The sequence below is a fragment of the Benincasa hispida genome, chromosome 1, assembly GCF_027475165.1.
Source record: "Benincasa hispida cultivar pf3 chromosome 1, pf3_genome.v1.1, whole genome shotgun sequence".
NCBI lineage: Eukaryota > Viridiplantae > Streptophyta > Magnoliopsida > Cucurbitales > Cucurbitaceae > Benincasa > Benincasa hispida.
The window spans coordinates 94,565,301-94,592,217 of NC_143478.1; the positions used below are offsets into that span (position 1 = coordinate 94,565,301).

The 26,917-nt window shown below is 31.8% G+C and overlaps 2 protein-coding genes across 2 annotated transcripts; both read left to right on the plus strand.

The window, feature by feature from the left end:
• Nucleotides 1-605: 605 nt before the first annotated feature.
• On the plus strand, nt 606-2,999 carry LOC120067623 (palmitoyl-monogalactosyldiacylglycerol delta-7 desaturase, chloroplastic-like). The gene is made up of 5 exons (XM_090306831.1): nt 606-943; nt 1,028-1,168; nt 1,235-1,375; nt 1,457-1,563; nt 2,804-2,999. The coding sequence occupies exons 1-5, from the start codon at nt 641-643 to the stop codon at nt 2,997-2,999; spliced, it is 888 nt and encodes a 295-aa protein (XP_090162957.1). The 5' UTR covers nt 606-640.
• A 5,441-nt stretch (nt 3,000-8,440) lies between these two features.
• On the plus strand, nt 8,441-12,066 carry LOC120092827 (palmitoyl-monogalactosyldiacylglycerol delta-7 desaturase, chloroplastic-like). Its single transcript, XM_090306465.1, has 4 exons — nt 8,441-8,743; nt 9,403-9,750; nt 10,998-11,104; nt 11,621-12,066. Exons 1-4 carry the CDS (start codon nt 8,444-8,446, stop codon nt 11,826-11,828), a joined length of 963 nt encoding a protein of 320 aa, XP_090162591.1. The 5' UTR covers nt 8,441-8,443; the 3' UTR covers nt 11,829-12,066.
• Nucleotides 12,067-26,917: the final 14,851 nt, after the last annotated feature.

Here is a 26,917-nt window from a genome sequence, read left to right on the forward strand (position 1 = left end):
TAGAAATCGCTGAATTCATTTAAATCTGGAGGTTAGAGGTTCAAAACCCTCGTTTCCTTTAAAAGAAAAATGTAACTTATAGTTTAGAGTCGAATATAGCAATAATTTTAGCGAAAATGGTCTTTCTCAACTAAACATAGAAATCCTATCAAGATCTTTTTTATTGCCACATAGTCATTATGAAACAAAAATCCATGGACCAGATTAATTTCAATTATTTAGATCCTTCCTATTGGGTTTCTTTTTCTGGGTTTCGAAAATAGGGCTTGTTTTTTTTTTTTTTTTTTTACCATTTAAAAAAATATATAATTATATCCAAATTAAAAAATAATCATTAAATTAAAAATTATAACTTTTTTTTTCCCTTTTTTAAACTTTCAAAGCATGGCTTAGATTTTACAAACATTTTAAATTAACAAAGTTAATGCATTATTTTATATGTATATTTGACTTCAGACTACGTAAGATTCAACTCGTAAACTAAAGATATATCCCATCTATATAACTAAAGAATGAGATGTAAAGACTATTTATGGATCAACCAAATATATTGCAATTAATATATTGTTTGATAAATGAGCTATAATTTCTGCATATGGCAGAAAAGGAGGTGAAGCCCCAACCACATAAACCTTTGCTAATGGATGAACCAAAACAAGAAGAACCAAAGGAAATGGTGAATGCTCCAAGACCATTTTGGAGGAGAAAATGGACCAACTTAGACAAACGTGTTGCTTATATTATTTTACTAGTGCACCTACTTTGTATTTTTGCACCATTTCAATTCAATTGGTCTGCATTTCGGGTCGCCGTTGCATTACAAATTATCACAGGTCTCTTCGGAATGACCGTATCGTATCATAGAAATCTTGCTCATAAAAGTTTCAAACTTCCAAAATGGCTTGAATACTTATTTGCTTATTGTGGAGTTCAAGCTCTCCAGGTATATGCTCATTTATTTTATTTTATTTCATTTAGATGATATTCACTTTGTTTTTGAGAATTTGTATTGTTTTATGAACTTTAGGGTGATCCAATTGACTGGGTGAGTACGCACAGATGTCATCATCAATATGTTGATACTGAAAAAGACCCACATAGCCCTATTCAAGGATTTTGGAATAGTCATATGATGTGGCTTTTCGATTCTTACATTTTGACTAACAAAGTTTGTCCTAAGTATTCTAGTGATCTTCAAAAGATAGAGAGAAATATGTTTGTGTTTTTTTCAAAGCATGGGAAACCCGACAACGTTGGTGACTTGGAGAAACAAAGGTTTTATAGATTTATTCACAAAACATATGTTCTTCATCCAATTGCTCTTGCAGTCATACTCTATAACATTGGAGGAGTTCCTTTTCTTATATGGGGAATGGTACACTCTCATTTATTTTCCTTCAGTTAGTGATCTATTAATTATTAATGAAAAAAATCATAGTTTTATCTATGTTTTCAGTGTGTGAGGATCGTAGTGATTTTTCACTCTACATTTATGGTGAATTCGGTATGCCATATATGGGGAAAGCAACCTTGGAGAACTGGCGATTTGTCAAAAAACAATTGGTAAATTTTTCCATCTCTTTCTCTACCATATTACTATCATGTGAACAATGATTTATGTTTTTACAAGTATAAATAATCGCTACAAGAATAGATAGTAAAATTTTGCTATATTTATAAATAAGTTTACTTTTTTTTTTTTTCTACCATATGTGTTTTATATATGGTTTTGCTTTTGTTTGTTTGCCTTTGCTTGCCTTTGTTTGGAAATCATCAGGAATGCCATTGGCATCACATTATTCATCACATCAGGACTATAATTTAATTATTTACATGACTTTTTATGTATTTTTTTCTTAAGTGCCAGTTTTTATCTTGAGCATAAAATTATGAGTATCTTGTTAAATCCTCTATTAATCTAAAAGTTTATGTTTAAACGGAGAGATTTTGAATTGAATGATGATTTAACATAATGCTATTACATTTTAGTGATTAAAGTTCATAACCAATAACAAAATATCATCCAATTTTTTTTCTTTAATTTAAGTTCAATATTTTGTGGTGGGATCAAACCATTAACACTTTTGGGATTATAATTGACCTTTTTTGTTCATTGAGCTTATGCTATGCTATGCCAGAATTTGAAAAAAAATTATCTTATAATTCAAATGCTATTTGATAACAATTTAGATCTCGTTTGGTAACTATATTTTTTTTTTTTTTTTTTTTTTTAAAATTAAACCTATGGACTTCCACCTTCAAATTTCTTCATTTGTATTCTACTTTTCACCCATGGTTTAAAACATCTAGTCAAATTTTGATAACTAAAAAAAGTAGCTTTCAAAAACTTGTTTTTGTTTTTAAAATTTGGCTAAGAATTCAACCATTGTACTTAAGAAAGAGCAAATTATTGTAAGAAATGTGGATGAAATAGATTTAATTTTCAAAATAAAAACAAAAAACCAAATGCTTACCAAATAGAGCGTTAGTTTTTTGTTTTTAAAAATAAAACTTAAAAACACTACTTACTCCTATAAATTTCTTTATTTTGTTATCCACTTTTTATCAATGTTTTAAAAAATCAACACAAATTTTGGAAACTAAAACGACGTAGTTTTTCTTTTTGTTTACATAATATCAAATTTAAGAGAAAACAAACATAAATTTCGAAAATAAAAAACTAAAATCCAAATCATTACTAAACGGGACCTTTTATGCCATACTTTCGATGTTTAGATAATTAATTAAACCATATATGTGTTAACATGTTATTTATTGTAATGTTTGGTTGTTTCGTTTAAAGGTGGGTGGGTTTGACTTCATTTGGAGAAGGATGGCACAATAATCACCATGCTTTCAAGTATTCAGCTAGGCTTGGCCTTAAATGGTGGCAACTTGATGCTGGTTGGTATGTTATTAGGTTTTTACAAGTCATTGGATTGGCTACTGATGTAAAATTGCCCTCTCCAACCCACATGAAAATCCTAGCAATGGACTAACTAGAGGATAAACTTCTAAATTGATATTATTATTAAATTATTTAGATTATCGAGTTATTTGAACATTCCTAATAATAGATTTTGTTAAAAAAGAAAAAGAAAGAGAAATATTGGAAGCTCTTAAGCCTTGTAGTACTAGTAGAAAAAGTTACAAAATTATAAGAACATGTCCAACTTTTAAAATTTCATAATTGATTATAACTAAAGATTAATGTTATAAATGTCATAATTTTTATATTATTTTATTTTTCATTTTTTGCCATTTCCATAAATGCATTATTTAAATTATTAGTTTAAGAGTATATTTCTTTTTACTTATATTTTTAAAATTTTTAGCTATCAAATTTTAAAGCTTTTAAAATTTCATCTTTAATTAATGATAATTAAAGATAAAGTGGTACCCTGTAATTTATTTTCTAATATAAATTGAGATATTTTTTTCTATTAAAAAATTTAAAGCTTTTAAAATTCCATCTTTATTGATGAATGATAGTTAAAGGTAAAGTGGTACCCTATAATTTATTTTCAAATACAAAAATTTCACTTTCTTTTATTTGTCATTTTAATAAATACATCTATATTACTAATGGATATTAAATAATAATTATAATACCGATTAATACATTTTATACTATTGAATAGTACAAGTAGCAAGATCGAATCAATTTGTAGAGATGCACGAATATTTGTTTCAAAAAGCAAACTCTTTATTAAAGCAATAATTGGGGGTTTGTGTATGGAACTGGAGAATGTGATAAACGAGCTAAAGTAAAAGCAATTGATCCTTTAAAAAGTAAACTAATAAGATACTTTTAGTTAAAGAAAGTGGAATCCCCCCAAATTATAAGTATGATCCTAGGATATTGCTCAATCTACTCAAATACATGGCTAACATAACTGATAGTGTCGCGCATTAGCATCAATTAAGACTTGCATCCTAAGTAAACTATATGTTGATTAACCAAGAATGCAATGCATCGAAGAACTAAACTAAATATATGCATTAAATTTTAGGGTTAAGTCCTGATGATTAACGAACGTTAATGCTGATTAATTAATCAATTTGTCCCTACTAATCATTCATCGAGTTAAAGGATGGAATTAAGAGACAAAGATGTTGAAAGAGAAATATATACATTAAAAGTTCAAAATCGTCACATAAATACAAAGTGAGTCCATTGAAATTGAAGAATTAAAATAAAACTAACCAAGATTACATACCTTAAAGCAGTAATCAAGGCTTGTAAACATCGAGTCAGTTTCGAATAAAAAGAAATCAACATAAAACTAAAACAATAGAGATGCAGATGAAGAAAAACTAAGATGAGGTTCCATAGCTTGAATTGGAACCTTCCTCAATTCTCTACATGTGTTTCCATGCTTCAAACCCTAAAAATTAAAAGATTATATATAGTGGACGTCTCTTTGGGTTGGTATCAGCAGCGGCGTGTGCAGCACTGCGGTCCTCACGCACTCGCGCGATGGTGTTGTGGCACCACAGAATAGCATCGCAGTGTTGTAGTCTTAAGAGCTTTTTGTCCTCAGTGCTGTGAGGTGGCACTGCACGACAATGCAGCGCTGCCCCTATGGACAACTTTGTCCTTTCTATCCTCTTTCGGTGTTTATTACTCCGTTTTGATCCGTTTTATATCTGAAACGTCTCAATTGCCTTCTTTGCTCTATTTCCTATCTAACAGCACAACTGAATAATAAATTCATAACAACTGACTCGATTTAGGTCAGAAAAGATATCTCATTTAGGGAGCTATGTCAAATTTTCATTTTTAAAAATTATTTTTACTTCCAAAATTTTGAAACTTTTAAAATTATGCATACATGAAAAAATTTCATTAGTAAATATGTTGTATGTTGATATCTCTCATTGTTTTTACAGTTTCATGATTTACTAATTTTTTATGAATGCCTACAAGCTGAAGTTGAAGAAACACTATCTGTTAATTTTTTTAATATAATAATTATAGATAGGGAGTCGAACTTTTGACCTCATGGACCAAAGAATTAATGTAGAGCTGAACTCATTTTATCACTTGTGAATTAATATGATATAAACATTTAAAATTATATTTTGAAAGAAGGGTTATCTGACACACAATGTAATACATTACATATAATGTTATAGTAATCTCAAGAAAATTAGTAAAGCACAAATAAAAACACTAAAAGACATAACACAAAGTTTGGTAACCCAGCTTGGTACAATACTACCTATGTCTGGAGGGCAATGTGCCCAGAAAAGATAATTTCACTAACACAAAGTCAAGTTATTACAATGTTATACTTATCTATAAATAAAAGACAATTATAGTGTGACACATAAATAGCCTAACTTAGTGAATGATCACTAAGGTTTCTCCCAAGTGTGAGATTCCCTCTCAACATGAATATTTATTTTTCCACCTTTAAATGAAAGCCACTTTAATTGGAATACTTAAGCTCCCCCTAAGTATTAGAATCTCTTTTTAAGAAGCAACAAAATGATTCAATAAAATCTAGAGACCACCTAAAGATCGACCATAACAAAAGCTTCACAATCACAATAATTGACACACTTGTATTTTACGATACTAATACAAGACAATGACACAATGTTTCCTCAAAGCAGAAATTCTAAAAAGAGAACAAAACCCATTTAATTATGCATAGTGGAAAAGGAGCATCGAACCCATACCATAAACGATTGAGCGTAGAGAGGAAAAAAATCTGTGAGGAATCATTACCCAAAATTTTCCATATAACGGAAGTATATTTAGTTTGGAATAACAATCATAGAGACATCTTGAAGAATCCAATGAACAAGATGACAAAAATCTCAAAGGACAACTGCCACAACCTTCTTAAAATATTGTCAATACCAAATCTCTAAACAAACTCCCACTTTCCACCAAGACTCTTAACTTACGTGGGACCGTAGGAGCTCTAAAACTCTGTTAGTGATAATGTGAGAAATCTGTTTATGAGAGACTTTAACTTGTTTTCTGACTTGACAATTCCTACAGATTACGCCATGATCATTGTATAGAGAAGATAAACCAACTATAGCATTCTTAACTAAATCCTTTTGAACAGATCTAATACTTAAATGACCAAGACGCTTGTACCATATACCAGTTTCATTTTGTTTAGATATGTTGCAAATGATATTGGTAACATTTGGGGATCAATGATAATAGTTGTCAAAGGAGTGTATACATGTCATGATAAGAGCCTTGACATCATCTATGACAAGACATTATCATTATTTTTACTAAATTTAACATTTAGACCCTAGTCACATAACTGACTTATGCTAATAAAATTAGTAGTAAGCCCTTTGACAAGCATTACATCTTTAAGCGATGGGAGAGGGGATATTGCAGCTTTCATTTTGTAATGATCTTTCCAGTTGCACCATCACAATACATCACTTGGCCGGATCCTATAGACTTGATTTCAATATGTAGTTCTTTTCTCCAATCATGTGTTTGAAGCTTCCACTGTTAAAGTATCTAGTCATCTTTTGTGGAGGATCGAAAAGATGTAAGTACTACATTTCATTGAGCTCCAGTTTTGACACGACTCTCTTGTTTTGTTTCAGAGGCTAAAGGCTTTTGAACATTCACTTTCTCTACTTGAGTAAAAGAAGACCGAGATGAATTGTTATAAAAATCAAGCAATTTAAAACAATAAGGTCTAATGTGACCCTTTTTGCCACAATGATGGCAAATCCATACCCTCTTGACATGTGTTTTACAAATTTCTAGGAGGATGTCTATGCAGATGTTGAGGATACATATACTGATATCTGCTTTTGATCATACCCAGATGTTATCTTTTGTTTCTCCTAAGAAATATACTGATCATCAACTCTTTTCTTTATTCTAGGATATCCAAGACCTGTTAAGTCACCAAATTTCTTACCTTGAGACAAGATCTTATCAAGATCATTTTTCTTGAGTTCAACATCTTTATGAATTTATATACAGATTCCAATTCAATCTTAGCTTCATTCAGCTTGAAGCTCAAAGATAGTGGTCACAAGTCTATGATTGTCAGCAAGAAGGAACTCAATTTTTTCTTCTTTAACATCAAAGACTTTTATGTCCTCTAGTCATTGTTGATGTAAAATATGGCAAGAATTTTTAATCGATTCAGACATATCTTCTTCTTAATCACTAATGTCATTACACTCATTTTCTTGGATTTTGCACAAATGAATATTCTCAGTAATGTGCTGGAAAGAGCTTTGACATCTTTTTCAGATTCAATATTTTCTCCAGAATCTTCATAAGAGAGAATTAAAATGTAGCTCTTATTTTATCATTTGAGGTAATTTGGGCAATCAAACTGATAATGACCAAATTCTTTACATTCCCTACAAAAAAAGGATTTTCCTTTACTTTGACCTACACTATCAGATTCTTTCAACATTTCTCTTTGATTTCTAAGATCATATAGTTTTAAAGACGCGCTTCTACTTTCTTTAACATGTCGTGAGACATGGTTCTCAAATTTCATCTTAAAGTGCTTTAGGATTTTGTTAAACTGTTTGAAGAGTAGATAGAAGGAAAAAAGGCGAGGGAAAAATAGATGAGGATGTGGGGTTAGGGTCTCTTTTTAATTTTCTCTAAATTAAACTTGACATTTAGAACATGACAAGTAAATTATGGAAACTCTCGACACTTTTAAAATGACTAGTTTTATATTAGTGTGAAAAAACTTCGAAAAATTTCATTAATGTCCTTTTTTTTTTCTTGATGTTTTCTTAATAGAGGTTTATATGTAGGTCCTATAGACTTAGCTCATATATCGCAAGACTTCCATAGCACAATGTTTATTAAGAAAACTATTTGCACATATTATATACTATTATTTGATAGCAAGTTATTTGATCTATTTAAGGTACATTAAGATGTTAAAACAACTTGTGGGTAACTATGCAAAGGTATGGATCATCATAACTTTATCTAAGAAATGGATATATCTTAGAGATGAATAGAAAACAGTAAAATTCTGTTGCCAATGAGGGTTCACATTATACAAGAAAATCTTCTTCCTTTACTGTGATTTCATGATGGCTTTGTCCTACCCAATAAATGGTAATAGACTATAACTGAATTGAAGTGTAAAAACAATTGCATTGAATGTTCTTCGAATTGATTAAAGTTATTGCATGTGCGTGGTATAAGTTTGACCATGAAAATTTAATAATTAACTACAAAAGTTCAACTTGTTAACTATAACTTAGAACTGAAGAATAAGACCCTAAAGACATTCATGGGGATCAACTAAATTTTGTGGTTGATATATTTCATTCAATAAATGAGCTAAAAATTTTAGTTGGAAGAGCATTAAGTTATTGCATGCCCTCAAAGCTAAAAAATGCACTATAAATACATATGGTAGAGGAAATGGTGTAACAATAAGCTAAAGCAAGCCTTCGGCCAATGGAGGGATCAAAACAAGAACCAAAGGAAATGGTGAAGCATCTAAGGTCATTTAGGAAGAAAAAATGGGCCAAGATTGATAGAGATATTGCTGGTGCTCTCTTATTCGTGCATCTACTTTGTATTTTTGCACCCTTTCATTTCAATTGGAGTGCATTTTGGGTTGCCTTTGCATTATACGTTATCACAGGTCTATTTGGTATTAGTGTTTCTTATCATAGAAATCTAGCACATCGGAGTTTTAACCTTCCTAAATGGCTTGAATACTTATTTACTTACTGTGGAGTTCATGCACTTCAGGTTTGTCTTTAAATTGAGCATGTGATTATTGAAAGTTGGTAATTGAGGGTATGTTCAAAAATCATTTTGTTTTAGTTAGTTTTTTGTTTTGAAATTTATATTTTTTTCTCTTAAAATCTCTACTACGGTTTTCACATTTTTTAAGAAGTGCACTTAAATAATTCGGTCACATTTTAAAAACAAAAACGACATTATAAAAAAAACTATTCTTTTATGTCCGTTTGATAACCATTTAGTTTTTTGTTTTTGTTTTTGAAAATTAAGTCTATTTCATCCACATTTTTTGCAATGATTTGCATATTTCTTAAGTACAATGGTTGATTTTTTAGCCAAATTCAAAAAAAAAAAACTTTTTGAAAGCTACGTTTTTTAGTTTTCAAAATTTGGCTTAGTTTTTTAAACCATTGGTGAAAAGTAGCTAAAAAATGGAAAAAATTTGAAGGTAGAAATAGTGTTCATAAGCTTAATTTTGAAAACCAAAAACAAAAAACAAAATGGTTACCACATGGAGTCTTAGTTTATAAATTTTGGTTTAATTTTCAAAAACCAAAAACAAAAAACAAATGGTTACGTACCAAGTGGGGCCTAAACAAATTACTTTTAAAGTGTTTTAATATATCGGTACTTAGAAAATTTTCATTGATTTTTTAATTTTTCAGGGTGATCCAATTGATTGGGTGAGTACACATAGATGTCACCATCGATTTGTTGATACGGAAAGAGATCCACATAGTCCTATTGAAGGATTTTGGTTTAGTCACATTACTTGGATTCTAGATTCCAATGTCTTGACTAAAAAAGTTTGTCCAAAATATTTGGATGATTTGCAAAAGATACAAAGAAACATCTTTATGTTGTTCATGAAGGAAGCGAGACCAGAAAATGTTGGAGACTTGGAGAAGCAAATATTCTATAGGTTTCTTCAGAAGACATATTTTCTTCATCCGATTGTTCTTGCAGTCGTACTATATGCAATGGGAGGAGTTCCTTTTCTTATATGGGGAATGGTAAAATAAAAGCTCTATCATATCTCTCATATTGTTTTAATTTGTTTCAATTACTAATCTATGATTGAAAAGCAAAATAATTTCAATCTTACGTTATATATGAAATCGGGTAATTGGTTTAGATGACAAAACTACTGAAAATATTTTAAATATAACAAAATACTACTGTCTATCACTAAATGACAGACGGTACTAGAAACTTATAGACATCAACCAATGTTTATCAATCTTTGTTATATTTGTAAATAAATTAATTCATTTTTCTATATTTAAAAATAATCCAAAAAATAAAAGATTTTTTTAGTTCAATAATATATAGAGTAGAGTTAGGATATTTAAACCTTTGAACTGCGTGGTTTGTTATATATTATTATGGTAGTTGAATTATATATTATCAAAATGAGGTTGGATCTTCAACATCTTAAAGGTACAGTTATCCTCTAATTAATGGCCGATAAGAGAATAAACACATTTTTAAAAGATGTCTGACAGATATGTCGTATCTCAATTTTAGGAAATACCAATTGAAATAGAAATAAGTAGATATCTATGTTGGTGGATACTTGCGGAGAAAATATGAATATACATATTCATAAAAAGATAATATAATTGATCAATCTTTCACCTTTCGAAATAACTTTACTTTTTGTTATCAATTTTACGACCACTTTATTTCATATTTCATATTTTTATTATATTTTATTGATTTTTTTAATGATATAATGAAAATATCGATTAATCTCATAATGTTGACGTCCTTGAATATTAGAATCTTCATCTTTCCTCAAATAATAATAATATATATATAGAAAGTGTATGTCGCTCTACACATTAAAAAATTGGAGGTGAATTTTGAGAATCTTTAATCTTGTGAGAAAATTTTTCTATAGACAATGGTATATATTGTCCACTTTGGACATAAATTTTCATGACTTTGGAGATAGATATCCTCATTTATATACTAACGATCATTTCGATATCTAGTCAATATGAGACTTTAGGTTGTATTTTCATTGCATATAATATCATAATTTGTTGAATTATCTGTAGGTTGACAATTTAAGACATCTCTTAATCAACAATTTAAAAGCTCATTTATTAATGCTAATTTTCATTAGATGATTTATAGGGAGAGTACAAGCCTATGTAGAACAGTAGGGATATTGGAAAGATGATTATTTTCGAAAATCATATTTAGATTTGTAGGAAAGAAAAATATGAGAATAATCAAATTTTTTGTCCTGCAGGCTGTAAGGATCGTAGTAGTTTTACACATAACATTTATGGTGAATTCCGTATGTCATATATGGGGAAAACGACCTTGGAAAACAAACGATTTGTCGAGAAATAATTGGTAATTTTCTTTTTTCTTTTTCTTACTCTCTCCCTTTATTAATTAAGTGAGAAATTATTAAAAATTGTTGATTAATTTTTGGGAGAATTTTGAAAAAAAAAAAATATTTTTTTAAAGTTAAAAAATGTGTAAGATGAGAAGATTTAAATCATCGATCAGATTGACTTAACAAACAATTTTGATACTATTTTTTTGTTCTTTCTACATATATATTTCTGGCATAATTTTTTTTTAGAAATTCAAGAAACTAGTTGATATGTAGTTTTAAACACATCTTGATTATAGGGTTATTTTTAAATATAGAAAAATGAAATATTTACCAATATAGTAAAATTTTACTGTCATGCGATAGACCGCGATAGACCATGATAAACTATTATTTTTATTTATCTGTCTCATAATAGATATAGATAGTAGCTTATCGCGATCTATCATAGATAGACTGTGATATTTTATAATTGTTGTTAAATATTTTACTATTATTTTGTATTTATATAACCTCTTCTCTTGTTTTAGGTGGGTGGGTTTACTTTCATTTGGAGAAGGTTGGCACAATAATCATCATGCATTTGAATATTCAGCTAGACATGGGCTTCAATGGTGGGAAATTGACTTTGGTTGGTATGTAATTATGTTTCTTCAAGCCATTGGATTGGCCACTAACGTCAAACTACCCTCTCAAATCCACAAGAAGAAGTTGGCGATGCATGAAATGTCATATTAAAGTCTTCTAAAGTGATCCTATATACAACAGAAATTAATATACACTCATGAATGTTTTTAGAACCACACAAAAATTATGGACTTATCTCAAAAGAATGAATAAATGCTATTAATAGCTGAGTTATAATTATGTTTCATACTTATATAAAAGAGATAAGAGTGTGATAAAACATATATAATGTTAATGTATAATATGTAATATTTTATATTATAAACTTATTGTTACGCTTTTCAATGAATGTTTCTCTTTCAAATATTACTTTTCTATCCATATTATTCTTTCGCGGGGATTATATAATTCATCTAATAAAAAAGTTATCTGACACACAATATAACATGTTACGCACAATGTTACAGTAATTTAGAGGATAATTAGGTAAAACACAAGTAAAAGTACTGAAAGACGTAACACAATATTTGATAACCTAGTTTGGTGTAATACCACCTATATATGGGGGACAATGTGTCCATGAAAGATAATTTCACTAATGTAAGTCAAACGATTACAATGTTGTACTTGTATGTAAATAAACAGTAATTATAATGACACACACTGATAGCCTAATTTAGTGAACGATCACTTAGGCTCCTCCTAAGTGTGAGATTCCTCCACCCTCAACGTACTTAAGCTTTCCCTAAGTGTGAGACCCTTCTTATAAAAGACTTTTAATCTTTCAACCTTCAAATGAAAACCACTTCACTTGGAAAACTTAAGCTTCTCTTAAGTGTGAGAATCCCTTCTCAAGATGTAGTAAAATGATTTAACATGATCTAGAGAGTCACTCAAGATTGATAATAGCAAAAGCTTCACAATCACATGGATTGTCACACTTGTGTTTACGGGACAAACATAAGACAATGGCTCAAAAAATGGTCAAAGTGGCAGCCTAAACATATTTTGCAAAATCTAAAAGAATTAAAATTGTGAGAATAATCACCCAGAAGTTTTCAAATAAAGAAAATATATTCGATAAGATCAACATTCAAAAGGACATCCTAAAGAACAATCTGAGGGATATTTCAAGAGACAATTGCCACAACATTCTTAACAAATACCGCCAACATCAAATCTCTAACAAATTTCCCCTTTGGAATACCAAATCTTTAGCAGATCTAATTAGTATTTAGAGTGGTGATCATTTTCTTTGTAGAGATGAACAATTAATTCTTAGGGATTGTGCCAATTTTAAATGTTTATTTATTAGGTTCTTAGGGAGTGAGGTGGTACATTTTTCTTGTATTAGTTTACTTCAATCAAATCGTTCTTATACTTAAATAGAGGTGGTTAAAAGTTAAATTTAAGTAGCCTAATTAGAAGGGCTTTAAAATGATTTTGTTTCTTAGGACATTGTTGGAAATGTGATATTTGGCTAAATATATTTACTTAAGATTTTGACATTTTATCTTTGGACTTCTAGGAGTTGTCTCCGCTTTTGTCTCTGGTAATATCTGTCTTAGAGTTTGTTCTTCAAGTTGTCAAATTTGCAGAATATTTCTTTTCTTATTTAACTTATTATGAAGAATACTTTATATGCGATGTTCTCTTTTGATGAGCTGACGATTTTATATGGGGATATTTTCCATCATTTCATTGTGCTATTTATGCCTAAGTTGTCCTTGTACTAGGGTTTCCGCACATATTATTTTGTGAGATCATTGGGTGTGTTTAACAAAAAATCTATTACATTGTATCGAATTCACGATGAAGCTCACTACTACAAAAATTGGATTACGTGACGTTTTTCCAATGTCAAGTAAAGGGTATACTTGACGCTTATAAAAGTGTCGAGTATTCGACTGTCAAGTGTAATGTGATAACTTGATTCTGAAAAAACATAAAAACAAATGTTTCCTGATATAATTTCTATGTCAAGAAAGATAATACACGTGACATTGGTGGTATGTCAAGTTTATTGATTCTTGACATTGATTACATATCATATACGATAACACTTGACATTTTTTTTTTAATTTTTGAAGTGTACGTTTTTTTCTTTCAAATTAAATACCCCAATTAATATTCTCATTTTCTGCCTTGTATTCCAATAATACAATTACATCAATTAAATAAACATTATACATTTAAGATCTATCAACTCAATATATTCATTAAAAATTCCATATGTTCAAATTACAACAATATTTCTCTTTCACATGTACATACAGAAAATAAAATCTCAACTATTGCTTTTGTATACAAAACTCAACTTTCAACAAACACAACAGTGATAAAATGTTTAATAAGTAACCTCTCAACAAAGTACATTACTTAATCCATACATTGAGCTTTGAAGTCTAAAGATCGAGAACTAAGGGTCAGGCAAGCCATGTTTAAACAAATTAACCTACAAAATAAAATAAATGACAATAACATCAATTTTCAAAATATAGAAAGAAGTGTTAAGATACAACAATGACAAAAATTTACACACAAGGAAAAAAAATGTACATGATTGGCTTACTTTATGCAATGGAAAAATATCATACTCGAAACTTAAAAAATATTTACAACTTAAAGTTAGAGATTTACTGGGATTTTATTCATTCTCTTTTTACTATATCCAGCCTCAGGACGAATAATTACATTTTGCTGCAAAAAGAAGGAAGATGGGATAGATTTGAGAAAATATAATAAAGAGGAAGAAAATTATCAACAAATCAAGCATATGTTAAAATTTAAAATAGAAGAATGTAGATAACTTTCCCCCAACTTTCACAACTTTCACAACTTTCAAGCGAAAGCAACTTGACATAGTTGTAATCCCTTTATAAAGGCAATCAAGGTACACCTTTAATAGAAAACTAATAATAGGAATCAATGAGTAGAAGAGAATATTGGAAGCCCAATCTTATCTACGAGCAATAAAAAATTTCTATGCATGCAAAACTCATTCCTACAACTAAGTAGTAGCACAACAAGTCTAAGTTCAGCGAAATATGAAATGTGTTAATCTTGCTAAAACTAATCAAATACATAAAAATCATAATAAAAAATGAGTTTCCAAGAGTTGAGAATATAATTCAAACACTTAAAATAAACTATGAAATCCAATGTCGTACTCTAAAAGCATTTTTCAAAACTAAGTGGCTAGCAACCTTTCATAGTAAAAACCGTTAGAAATAGAAATAAAGCTAAGTGGCTAGCAATCCCGTGAAAATTTGATAAACCACACCTGAAAAGGAAAATATACTCCCTAAAATATTTGTTTAAAATCAACAACCATGTGTGTCGCATCATACACTCTTGAACAAAATCCAAATCACCAGATTAGAAATACATCATTAGAATCAAATAAGAGAAAACATGCAAGTTTTCGTTTACAAATAATTTTAATCTAAGGCAAACCACTTTAGTTACGAATTTTAAAAAAATATGATAGCAAAATTACAAATGCATAAATTATAAATAAAAAAGATAAGCTTCTCCTGCAAAAATCTAGAATTATAACCCATAATCATAAATCCAAAATAATCAATTAACTCTAAATAGATCACCTAAAGTGTGGCTTGATTCGAATACTACTTTAAAACTATAACTAAGTTATCCAAGCTACGAAAAGTTCAATAATAATGGTTACAAACCCAAATTCTAGCAACCATGTAACAATTCCAAAAGAGTTTCAAGACCTCAATACCTATCAAAACGTCCAAACATCATTAACTTTGCAGGACTGTGGCTCCAATCCCTTGAAATCATTGAATTGAACATCCAAATTTGAAAATAACTCAATTATTAGACCAATACTTCAATGGTAACAAAGAACTATTAATACTAACCTCCAAACTTATAAAAACCTTGCCAAGATCGGTCTCAAACCTATTAGACAATAACTCAATTCCTTCCAACACTTCAATCTAACACAAAAAAAGTGACAGGTATTACTAAGTCAATATAAAAAATTATTGAGTGTTCAAAAATCTCCAAACAAAATCACCAACATCGACCAAAATATTGTGGGCAACAATGGAACATACCAATATATAACAAACAAGATATACTTCATATACTTACCGAAATCGCTATCAACCTGTTGGATAACCATTAATGTTTTCCAAATTTTGAATCTAAAGTCGAATAAAAAAGAGCATCAATCAATTTGGGTAAAAAACTTATGGGTATTAAAAAATTTCCATGAAACCCACTAAAGTATCAAAACTCACCAAACTTACTAAAAAATACAAGATTCCAGTGAGATGGAGTACAGATCTGGCAAGATAGAGTGAAGCCCATGCTTGAACAAATTTGTTACAAAGCTGGACCTCAACGAAAACGAGCGGATCTAGCTGGACTGACTTGATTAGTGTCGAAACTAGTAGCAAAAGATTGCAAATCTGGCGGCCAACCCCGAGAAGGAGAGGGACTGCATTATCGCTGCATGTGAATGGCCAACGACAATGAGATCTCACAGATCGCGCTGCGAAGGGAAGTCGATTGGATGACAGCGATGAGAGAGAGCCGACCGACGGAGCTACTTCGTGTGGGGGAAAAGAGAGATTGGATAAGGGAGAGAGAGATCAAGCGTGAGAGAGAGATCGAGAAGGGGATTTTGGAGGTGGGCATTTGAGATAATTTTTAGGGTTTCTCTAGAGAATTTAACACTTTTACTTATTTAAAATAATAAATCAATTATTCTTGACATTTTATTCATGTCAAGTAAGAGCTTATTATACTTGACACGAAAAATGTGTGAAGTTATGGTTCGCATGAAAATATTCGAAACATTCCGTCTGCTCTACCTTTTCAATCCCTTTACTTGACATTTTTTATTTCTAAAAGGTCATTACTTGACTTTTTTTTTTCAAAGAAATGAACTGTTGAAGACCATCTTCTACAGGTTTTTCTCTAACTACTATGAACTTCACGAACAGTTGGTTTCTTCCTCAAACTTCAACATATAAAGAACACCACTATTTGATCTTCCTTGCTATTCTCTGGATAAGAATCGAAAGAGGTGTGACCTTTTTTATTTTGATAAAGGAAGGAAATAATTTTGAGAGATAGCTTGAGAGTTTTTCAGAGAACTTTTGAGTTCCAAAAAACTTTGTGTATTTGTTTTCTCCCAAAATACTTTTTACGTTATATTGGGGGGGGGGGGGGGGGGGGGGTACTCTTAATAATTTTCATTTAATATTATTAAATGTAATTTAATATAATCAAATCGATAAAATTAATTTAATTAAAAAATATGTGAAATAATATTTAATATATAATTAAATAAATAAGATTAATTAATTAATTAAATATCACATATTTCATTTAATTTGAATCATACTAAATTAATATCAGGTTGTTTTCAAACATAGAAAAATGAAATAAAATATTTATAAATATAACAAAATTTCACTGTTAATCTGCGATAAACCACGATAGACCGCGATAGACACATATAGTAATCGATCGAGATCTATTATAGATAGATTGTGATATTTTTCTATTTTTTAAAAATATTTTGAGCAGTTTTGTCATTTTAAAATAATTTTTCATAATATTCTCTCACATTATCTATAATTTAATATAAATCTCATTCAAATTAATGTTGACCTATAGTTTTATATGAATCTTATTCATATAAATAATATTTGAATCTTATTCAAATATTTATCTCTCTCATAACCTATAGTTTAATATAAATCTCATTCATATTAATTTTAACCTATAGTTTTATATTAATCTTATTCAAAACCATCTCTCTCATATAATAAAGTATAATTTTGAATCTCATTCAATATTAACTTTATATTATAATGTATCTATATATATTAAATTAATTATATCATATACAATTAATTCCTTATTTAATTTGAATAATTCAAATTAATCTAAAATTAATTGATTCTTATTTGACCCTTAATGAGCTAGCATGGTGATCTTATAGACATACAAATTAGAATTAATTCATTAATTCTAATTAAACTCTTTAATTAAGTTAATCAACATTCATTAATTGCATGTCACTCTAATAAAGATCCATAGCTGCATTTTTCACACTGTAGATATATTTTTTGTGTCTATGGATATAATTAATTAACAACTTCACAAATTGCTCATAATTACAGCTGAATCAAATTACCGTTTTACCCATGTAGTTACATCTAACAACTTAAGTACCATTGATCCCTCTAATGATCAATTAGTTATAGTCTAACTATAAACTAGACCCCTCTCTAGCTAGTCAGATGGTGAAGTGTCTCATTGTTCAAGGCTCGGAATCAGCCCTTAAGGGAGTAATTTATCTACTTACCCTAAAGACAAAAGGTGTGAATTTCATCTTATGTAGCTATGTTCCCACCTCTCTACTTAGACAGATCCCCAAAATAGTAGGCTTATTGAGTCTCACTCGTACAAATCAAAATATCGCCCTCATAGACAGGAATTCACAACTCACTTAAGATTAAGGTCAAGTCACCTATGGTTATCCTAGTGCAATGTTAATCTCTTCAAGTAACGGCGTTATAAAAAGAAACTAAATCATTTTGTGGTCTAGTCTTATACAAACTCTTTATATAGCATACTCCCAATCACATGTCTCTGCATGAATAATTAGGATCACATCGTTTGTAACCCTTTACAACTATTGTAACAATTACAAAGTGGGTTGCATCCATAGTGTCACCAAGATAAGCACCCAACCTCATCCATATACTACAGACCATTTAGGTTATGATTACTTAAATATGATCTACCTAAATGTCAACTGATGATGAGTAGAAATGCACGTTATTATAGGTCTTTTATTTATAATTATGAGGGCTGATAAGTAGAATATGTGGTGATTATACTAAGAATTCATGTGAAAAATGAGCTTGCATCGATCAGCATGTAAAATCTCGACTAACCCACTATTATGCGTTATTTTGCGTCCAATTGTCTATTTTTGTAGCTATCGTAGGAATCGATCACATGCGGTGAATCTCACCATCGCAGAGGCGATTGCATATGTTCGACGCATGGATGTTGCGACCATTAACTGTATGCGTCCATCGCATAGAGATTGCGGCTACCGAGTAATAACCATAATAGAGGGATGAACGCAAGGGTGGTGGAATGCGATGATACTTTAGAAACAAAGCACGAACGTGTACTTTAGGAGTATCAAAAGGTGATGTTGACATTTCACCTACCACACCATTAGTAGCAAAGATTCAGAGCAGGTCCATCACGCTGTTAGCAGCAGAAATTTAGAGAAAGACCATTAATGTTGTTGGCAATCGAGCTCTATAAATAGAAGCCTTAGAGCCCAACTTCAATTCATCCGAGCTTCTGCCTTAGGGCAGATCCTTGTGATCTAGACGAAAGCATGAGAAGACATTCTTTGAGAGTTCTTCATTCCTCCAACCATTCCGATGTTGGGTTTTATGTCCTAAAAACTCCCAGTTTGTAAAATGATAAATATTTTTTATTATCAATATACTTGTCATTGATCTCAAAAATTGTATGAAAGTCTAAATCCAATAAACTAAGACCCATGACTATTGTATGAATACTTGAATTTTATGTGGAGACATGAGAGTGGATCGGGTTCGAGTAAATAGTCAAAATGATCTATGGTACATGAATGAGGTTGGGTACCTTATTCTGATAAACTAATTGGATGCGGCCTACTTTGTAGTTGTTACAAAGAGTTGTAAAGTGCTACATACAATGTGATCCTAATTTGTACATGTTATGACATGAGGAGTGAGAGCATCCTATGCAATGAGTTTGCATAAGATCAGGACCAAGAAATAAGTCACTCTTACTTTATAACGTTGTTTACTATTTAAGACTGACTATTTCACCTAGATGACCTAGGTAACTCGATCTTAATCCTAAGTTAACTATGAACTTCTGTTTATTTGGGATTGCCCTTAGATTTGCATAGTTAAGAGTTCGTTCAATAGCGCCGGCTCAATAAGACTCCCATTTCAAGGGTAAGATCGGATAGATAGCTGGGGACATAGGGTGTAAGACGGAGTTCATACCTACCCGATTTAGGGATAGGAGAAAGGTTGTTCTCTCAAGTACTGAATCCAGGTCTTGAATAAGGGGCCCCACCCTCTCACTAGGCTGAGAGAGTTTGGTTTGGTGATTGGATCACAAACCAGTTGTTCATTAGAGGATCAGTAAACACTTGAGGAATAAGACGTAATCTCGGGGATAAAACAGATATTTGACCCAGCCATTATTACGAACAACCTGTGAAGGGTCGACTTGCTGATTATGATTAAATCATGTGGACATAATATATATTTACAGTGAGGGGAGTGCAACTATGGGCTTTAGTGGAGTGACCCATTAATGAACGAATGAAGATTAATTTGGTCTAATGATTTTAGCCAATTAATCTCGGATCGTTGGAGCCCATGATCTGTAGGTCCGCGAGGTCCCCTTACTAGCTCATAACGGACTAGCTCTAGAATAGCGTGACAAGTTAATTTGAAACGTTTAAATTAAAATTAAGAGAATTAGTAATTATATGAGATATAATTATGTTTAATTTTAGAATTAAACGGAATAGGAGAATTTATATATTTAAATATAATTTAAACATATAAAGATGGATATGTGTTAAAATTAATTTAATATTTGATATTAAATTAATTAAGTTTTATTTATTTATTAATTAATTTTTTAAATTAATTAATTTTTCATTTTTAAAATCAAATAGATTTTTAAATCAAAATTTAATTTTTGGATAAAATTGAAAAATTGGAAAACTAAAACACTTAAATGGAAAAATGGTTTTTTACCATTATCCATCTTTGAACTAGCTCACACATAATGCAACATCTTGCCTTTGTCTCTCCAAGCATGAGCTGCAACTCATGCAGCTCTTCTCTTTGCATGTTGATATGCATTATAATGAGAAGATTGGAGTGAAAATCGGGCATGTAATTTATAAAATTTTGAGAGAAAATTTGGTTTGAAGAAAATTTCTTCAACAAAGGTTGCTGCAGTGAGCTTTTCTCCTTCATCCCTTGATTCAAGCTTGTTTTGAATCCCACAACTCAATTTCGAGCACCAAGAGAATAGTGGGGAAGATCTTGAGGTGGTCTACAACAAGATATGGAGAAGATTGCAGCTGGAGAAGGGGTTTTGAAGAAGTTCTATAAGAGGTATGTCTTGAAACCCATTTTTCTGCAGAAGCATGCTTTATATTATGCCAAAATTAGTGAATTTGAATGCTTAGATGATCCTTGTGCTTCCATTGCAATTGATACAATCCTACATCTGAGTGATGACTGGAACTTCGTCGGAGATAGATCTCGAGAGAGACTACTCCACCACCCATCCATGGCACCACCGACAGCCGTGACACACATCTGATGGAAGCATGACATTACCCGACTGGCCCTCCATCTCTCTTCCATCTTTGTATTGTATTACATTGTGGCTTAAGACATTAATACATTTTGTGATCAATGAATTTATTTATCTCCTTCGATTCCATCTTCATTTACCTCTGTTTTATTATCCTTTACTTTCATTGTAACGACTAAGTAAGATTGCTAGAGTATCGCATACTTAATTATGCGGCATAGACATATGAAGTATATAGCAAACCACTGAGAGGTGTGCATTGCGCGAGTGTTGTGAGAAAATCCTCTTTGCTTAGTTTGAGGTTGTAGCAATGCTTGTCTATGAGCGATCGCAATGCTTGTCTATAAGTAGAATCAACAGCGACTAACTGCCCGAGAGGGTAAGTAGTTGAACTCACTAAGCGAAGTAAGCAGTGTTCCTAGGGATAAGAGTAATCTTATGTCAACCATTCTTTATGTGATTACCTTGTCTTATGAGTGCATAATTCATCATTTGGGCATACTTGGGAGAGTAGTCTAAAAATAAATCTAGTCTTGGGAGAGTCAGATTGGATCACATAAGCAAGAATAAAGGCTTACGAATAAGTTCTATTTGCTATTACACAGCGTATGCACCCTATAGATAGGATATGAAAGTATGCGGTCATATCGCATGCGTCCAGAAGTAGGATATAGTGATATGCGGTCACCTTGTTTATGTGTAGGAGCACGTGAGCAAGAATAGAGACTTAGACATAAGTCCTATTGGCACTATCGCATATGCATCGCATATGTCTTAGTCAATTGTGTATAGCATAATCGCATAACTTGCGTTGGCTGGGGTTACCCTTGCGATCAAGCTTATTGATGCGGTGAAGTCCTCCCCTCCACCATTTTATCTATTTTTCCATACATCTTATTACGCATTAATAGTTGTCGTGTCTCTGACTCTCATAGTCATACTTTTTCCATACATCTTATTACGCATTAATAGTTGTCGTGTCTCTGACTCTCATAGTCATACTTCTATTGCTTAATCTGTTTAGTTAGAAGTAGGAGTAGCGCATAGCCCTTAAACTTCAATATTCTTTTATTCTTCGCCGCAAACACATTACCTCATAACATTTAGCTACAAGTCCCTGAGTTCAACCTCGGATCACCCCGAGAAACTTTCAATCTCATTATATTTGGTGAGAGAGTAAGAAAACTTGTGGCAGGAATGCATGATCATCGCATAGATTCTTAGACAAATATTGCATATCCCTTAGTCCAACGCATGACCAGCGACGTATGGAGAATGAACAATGAACACATATTTATTTACTCCATTTTTCATGCCTCAAGTTTTTGGCGCCGTTGCCAGGGATAAGTAGAATACCGTCATCATCAACCACATACATGTTTATGTTACATAAAATAACCTTGGATCTTAGTCTATTTGATTGAGTTACAGAATTCTAAATGTCAAATAAAAACAACTCCTTATTTTATTAAATAAATGAATTCAGTTTATACATTACAAACCATGAGATTTAGGACATAATCTCCAACAATCTCCCACTTGTCCTAAAGCTAGTGGGGAGTATAAAACAGTAAATATTACAATATAGTAATGTACATTAATAGAATAAACTAAGGCACATACTATTAGAGATGATGCCCTAAACTCTCGTGTCCTGTAGTTTATAAACACGATTTTGAACAAATACTTGTGATGTATAATATATGATATTTTCTTCACTTATTGTCTATGAACATTGGATGTTTTATTTGCTTTATCAGAAACCAATAAACTAAAATCTCTAGTTGTTGTTTGTAACTTAAACATGTATGTGGAGACATACAAGTGGATCATGTCTTAAGTGATAACCAAAATAGTCTGTAGTATGTAGATATAAGAGGGAAACCTTATCCTGGTAATGCTACGGATGCGACACCTTTGTAGAATAGTTACAACTGTTGTGACTTGCTATAGATGGTCTGATCCTAATCATTCATGTGAGGACATGCGAGCGGGGGCGTTCTATACAAAGAGTTTGTATAAGACCTGACCACGAAGTATTAACGTCTCGTTATATAACGCCGTTCATGACAGAGACTTCACTTCACTAGGATGACCATAGGTAACATGACCTCAATCCTGAGTGAGTTGGAAACTTCTGCCTTTGAAGGTGGTCCTTTGATTTGCATGGGTGTGAGTGACCTGATCACCGACTCAAACCTACCACTTTGGGGATTCGTCTTATTTGGGAGCTGGGATCTCAGCTACACAAGATGAAATTCACTCCTTCCCCGAAGCAGTGGTAAGTAGATAGATTAATCCCTTAAGGGCTAATCCCGGAGCTTGAACGATGTGGTGCCACACACCTTCTCATGGCCCGAGAGGTGTCCACACATAGTAGAACTATAATGTATTATTCATTAGAAGGATCAATGGTACTTAAGGAGTTAGCTGTAACTACAAGGGCAAAACGGTAATTTGGCCCAGCTTTACTTATGAGCATCTGTGAAGGGTTATCGTACTGTTGATTGGTTATATCCGATGGACACAGAAATATATATGTGGTAAGAAGAGTTCAGTTGTCGGTCTTTAGTGGAATGCCTGCCAGTTAACGGATGGTGAATCTCGTGGCTAATGAGCTTAGTCAGCTAGTCACGTAGCGTTGAAACTTCGAGCCCTAGGTCCATAAGGTCTCCTTGATAGCTCAATGGATTCAAGTTGAGAATCATTTTTTTGGGTCAGTTTGAAGTGTTCAAATTGACTAGAAGAAGTTCGATTATATATGATATGATTGAACTGGTTAATTATATATGATATGATTGACTTTATATATGAGATACATTAATTGGAGGAAATTGATATAAATATGATTTATATCTAGTGGAGGAGAAAACACTATAGTTTATATGTGATATTAAACCATGGATTAATGAATATAATATTATATTTATTATTTTTAATTGGACAATTACAGGATAATTTTGCTGGCGTTTTCTCCATAACCGTGTGATAGTGGGAGGTTTCATTCAGTTTTTGTAACTGAAAAATAAAATGAAAATCGTTTTCATTTTGCAAAGAGATCAGTCATTTTCTCACGCATAGTGTATATAGCCTATTGCATAGCAAACTAAAAGACTACAAGATAGCTCAAAGTTTATACATGATTGTATACATGCACGTCTCTTTCTAAACGATCGCATAGGAATTGCTAAACGATTGTCTAGCTCTTTCCTAAACGATCGTGTGCCCAAGCAATTACTAGACGATCGTCTATGTGATCGCTGCCTATGTACTAAATGATCGTGTACCTTCTTTTAAATTATCAAGCATTGTCTATACAATAGACCCTGCCTTCTCCCACTTGCTTGATCGTTGTATACGATCTTCGTTTCCTCTTTCCCTCTACCAAATCCAACAGAGCCCGCACCTCCTAGATTCTCACACCGAGAATACTGATGGTTCTAAGTGGTGGTGTCATCCCTATTGCTGTGTTCGTGTGGAGGCCGTTCATGAGTAGACGACCAGGTGATTTGGTGAATGATTGCTTGGACGTTCCAGCGAAAGTGAGAGGAGCAGTCCCTTGGAGAGAGCGAGATTTCGGTGAAGAAAGGTTCTTCAACTGGTATGTTTTCTTGTTCTCTTTTTATTTAGTTCTCAAATCATGTCAGTAATTTGTTATATAATACATATCTGTTCTGTTAGAATGTAAATGTGGTAATTCTGCACAGTGAGTTTGGAACTATTGTATAGACACACTATACCCAATAACATCTCCAACTTGCCCTAGACAATGTGGTGTATATCTCGCAGACCTAGACTCTCTAGGTGACCCTCAAGATAACCCCAAACACTTTAGTTGTGAAAGCCTTTGTAAAAGGATAAGCAACATTGTACTTGAACGCTAGCTTCATGACTATTACGTCCCCTTGTTGCACAATCTCCTATATCAAATGATATTTCCTTTCAATATGCGTATTGCACTTATGGCTTCGAGGTTCTTTAGAATTTGCCACAACACCACTATTGTTATAATAAAGTATAATGAGCAAAGTCATATTTGGAATAACTTTCAAATTTGTCATGAACTTCCTAAGTCAAACGGGTTCTTTAGCAACTTCACATGCAGCTACATACTCAGCCTCCATAGTGGAGTCTTCAATACAACCTTGCTTGACACTCTGCCAAACTATAGCTCCTTCATTATGAGTGATGTGGATTTTCTAGAATCCCTATCAGTCTAAAAATTAGAGTCAGTGTCTTCTGTAAGGAACAAATCTTTAGCCCCATGCACAAGCATATAGTCTATCACTCTTTGAAGATACTTCAGGATATTCTTGATCGTGGTCCAATGATCAAATCTTGGATTGGATTGATATCTATTATCTATTTTCACTGCATAGAAAATGTCAGGTCTTGTACATGCATGACATACATAAGGTTGGCCATAATTGATGCATAGGTAATCTATCTCATTTCCTCAACCTTTTGAAGAGCCTTAGGACAATATTTCTTAACAAGACAATTATATTCCTAAAAGGTAATAAACCCCTCTTTGAATAGGACATCGAATATCTAATAAGCATTTTGTCAATATACGATACTTGAGACAAGACCAACATTTTGTTCTTACGATTCTTGATGATTTGGATCCCTAGAACAAACTGTGCCTCAGCCAAATATTTCATTTGAAATTGAGCCGTTAGCTATTTATTTACATCTGCCAGTAAACCTACATCATTCCCAGTGAGTAGGATATCATACATATACAACACTAAGAAATGTATTGAACTATTGATAATTCTCTTGTAGACACAAGGTTCATCAATACTTTGATCAAAGCCATAAGATTTGACTACAATACCAAATCTTATATTCCAAGATCTGGATGCTTGTTTTAGCCCATAAATGAACCATTTAAGCTTGCAAATCTTTTGCTCTTGACCTTGTTCAATGAATCCCTTTGATGTTTCATGTAAATACATTCTTCAAGATTACCATTCAAAAAGACAGTCTTGATATCCATTTGTCATATTTCATAATCATAATATGAGGCAATGGATAAGAGTATTCAGATATATTTGAACATAGGAACAGGTGAGAAACTTTTTTCATAGTCCATTCCCTTGACTCGGGTATAAACCTTTGCCACTAGTATAGCTTTAAAGGTCTGTACCTTCTCATCTACACCCATTTTTCTCTTGTAGATCCATTTACAACCTATAAGTTTTACCTCATCAGGTTGATTTACAAGATTCCAAACAGAATTGAAGTACATAAATTTCATTTCTAAATTCATAGCACTCATCTCTGTCAACATCATCCATTACCTTTTTATAGGACAATGGATCCTCAATGTCATCATCTGGTATGATAACTTAGGCTTAAGTTAAACCCATGTAACCTGTAGGTTGGTTCACAACACCCCCCCCCCCCCTTCCACTACATCAAGACACTCTTAACTCTTGAGATGGATGTACCTGACTCGATATGCCTTCATCAACAACTCTTATTGATATACTAGTAATATCAATAACTCTTGTTTATTTTTCAATAGATCCATTGGAAAATTCATTCAATATAATTTTGTTTTGTGGTTTATGATCTCTTATGTGGTCTTCGTCCAAGAAAGTAGCATTTTTCGATACATATATTTTATTCTCCATTGGATCATAGAAAAAACCACCTCTTGTCCTTTTGGGGTAACTTGCAAAAGGCACACTTTTGAATATGTATCCAATTTCTTTGGATTCGTGCTCAGCACATGTGATGGACAACCTCAAATCTTGAAGTATCATTAAATAACTTTGCGA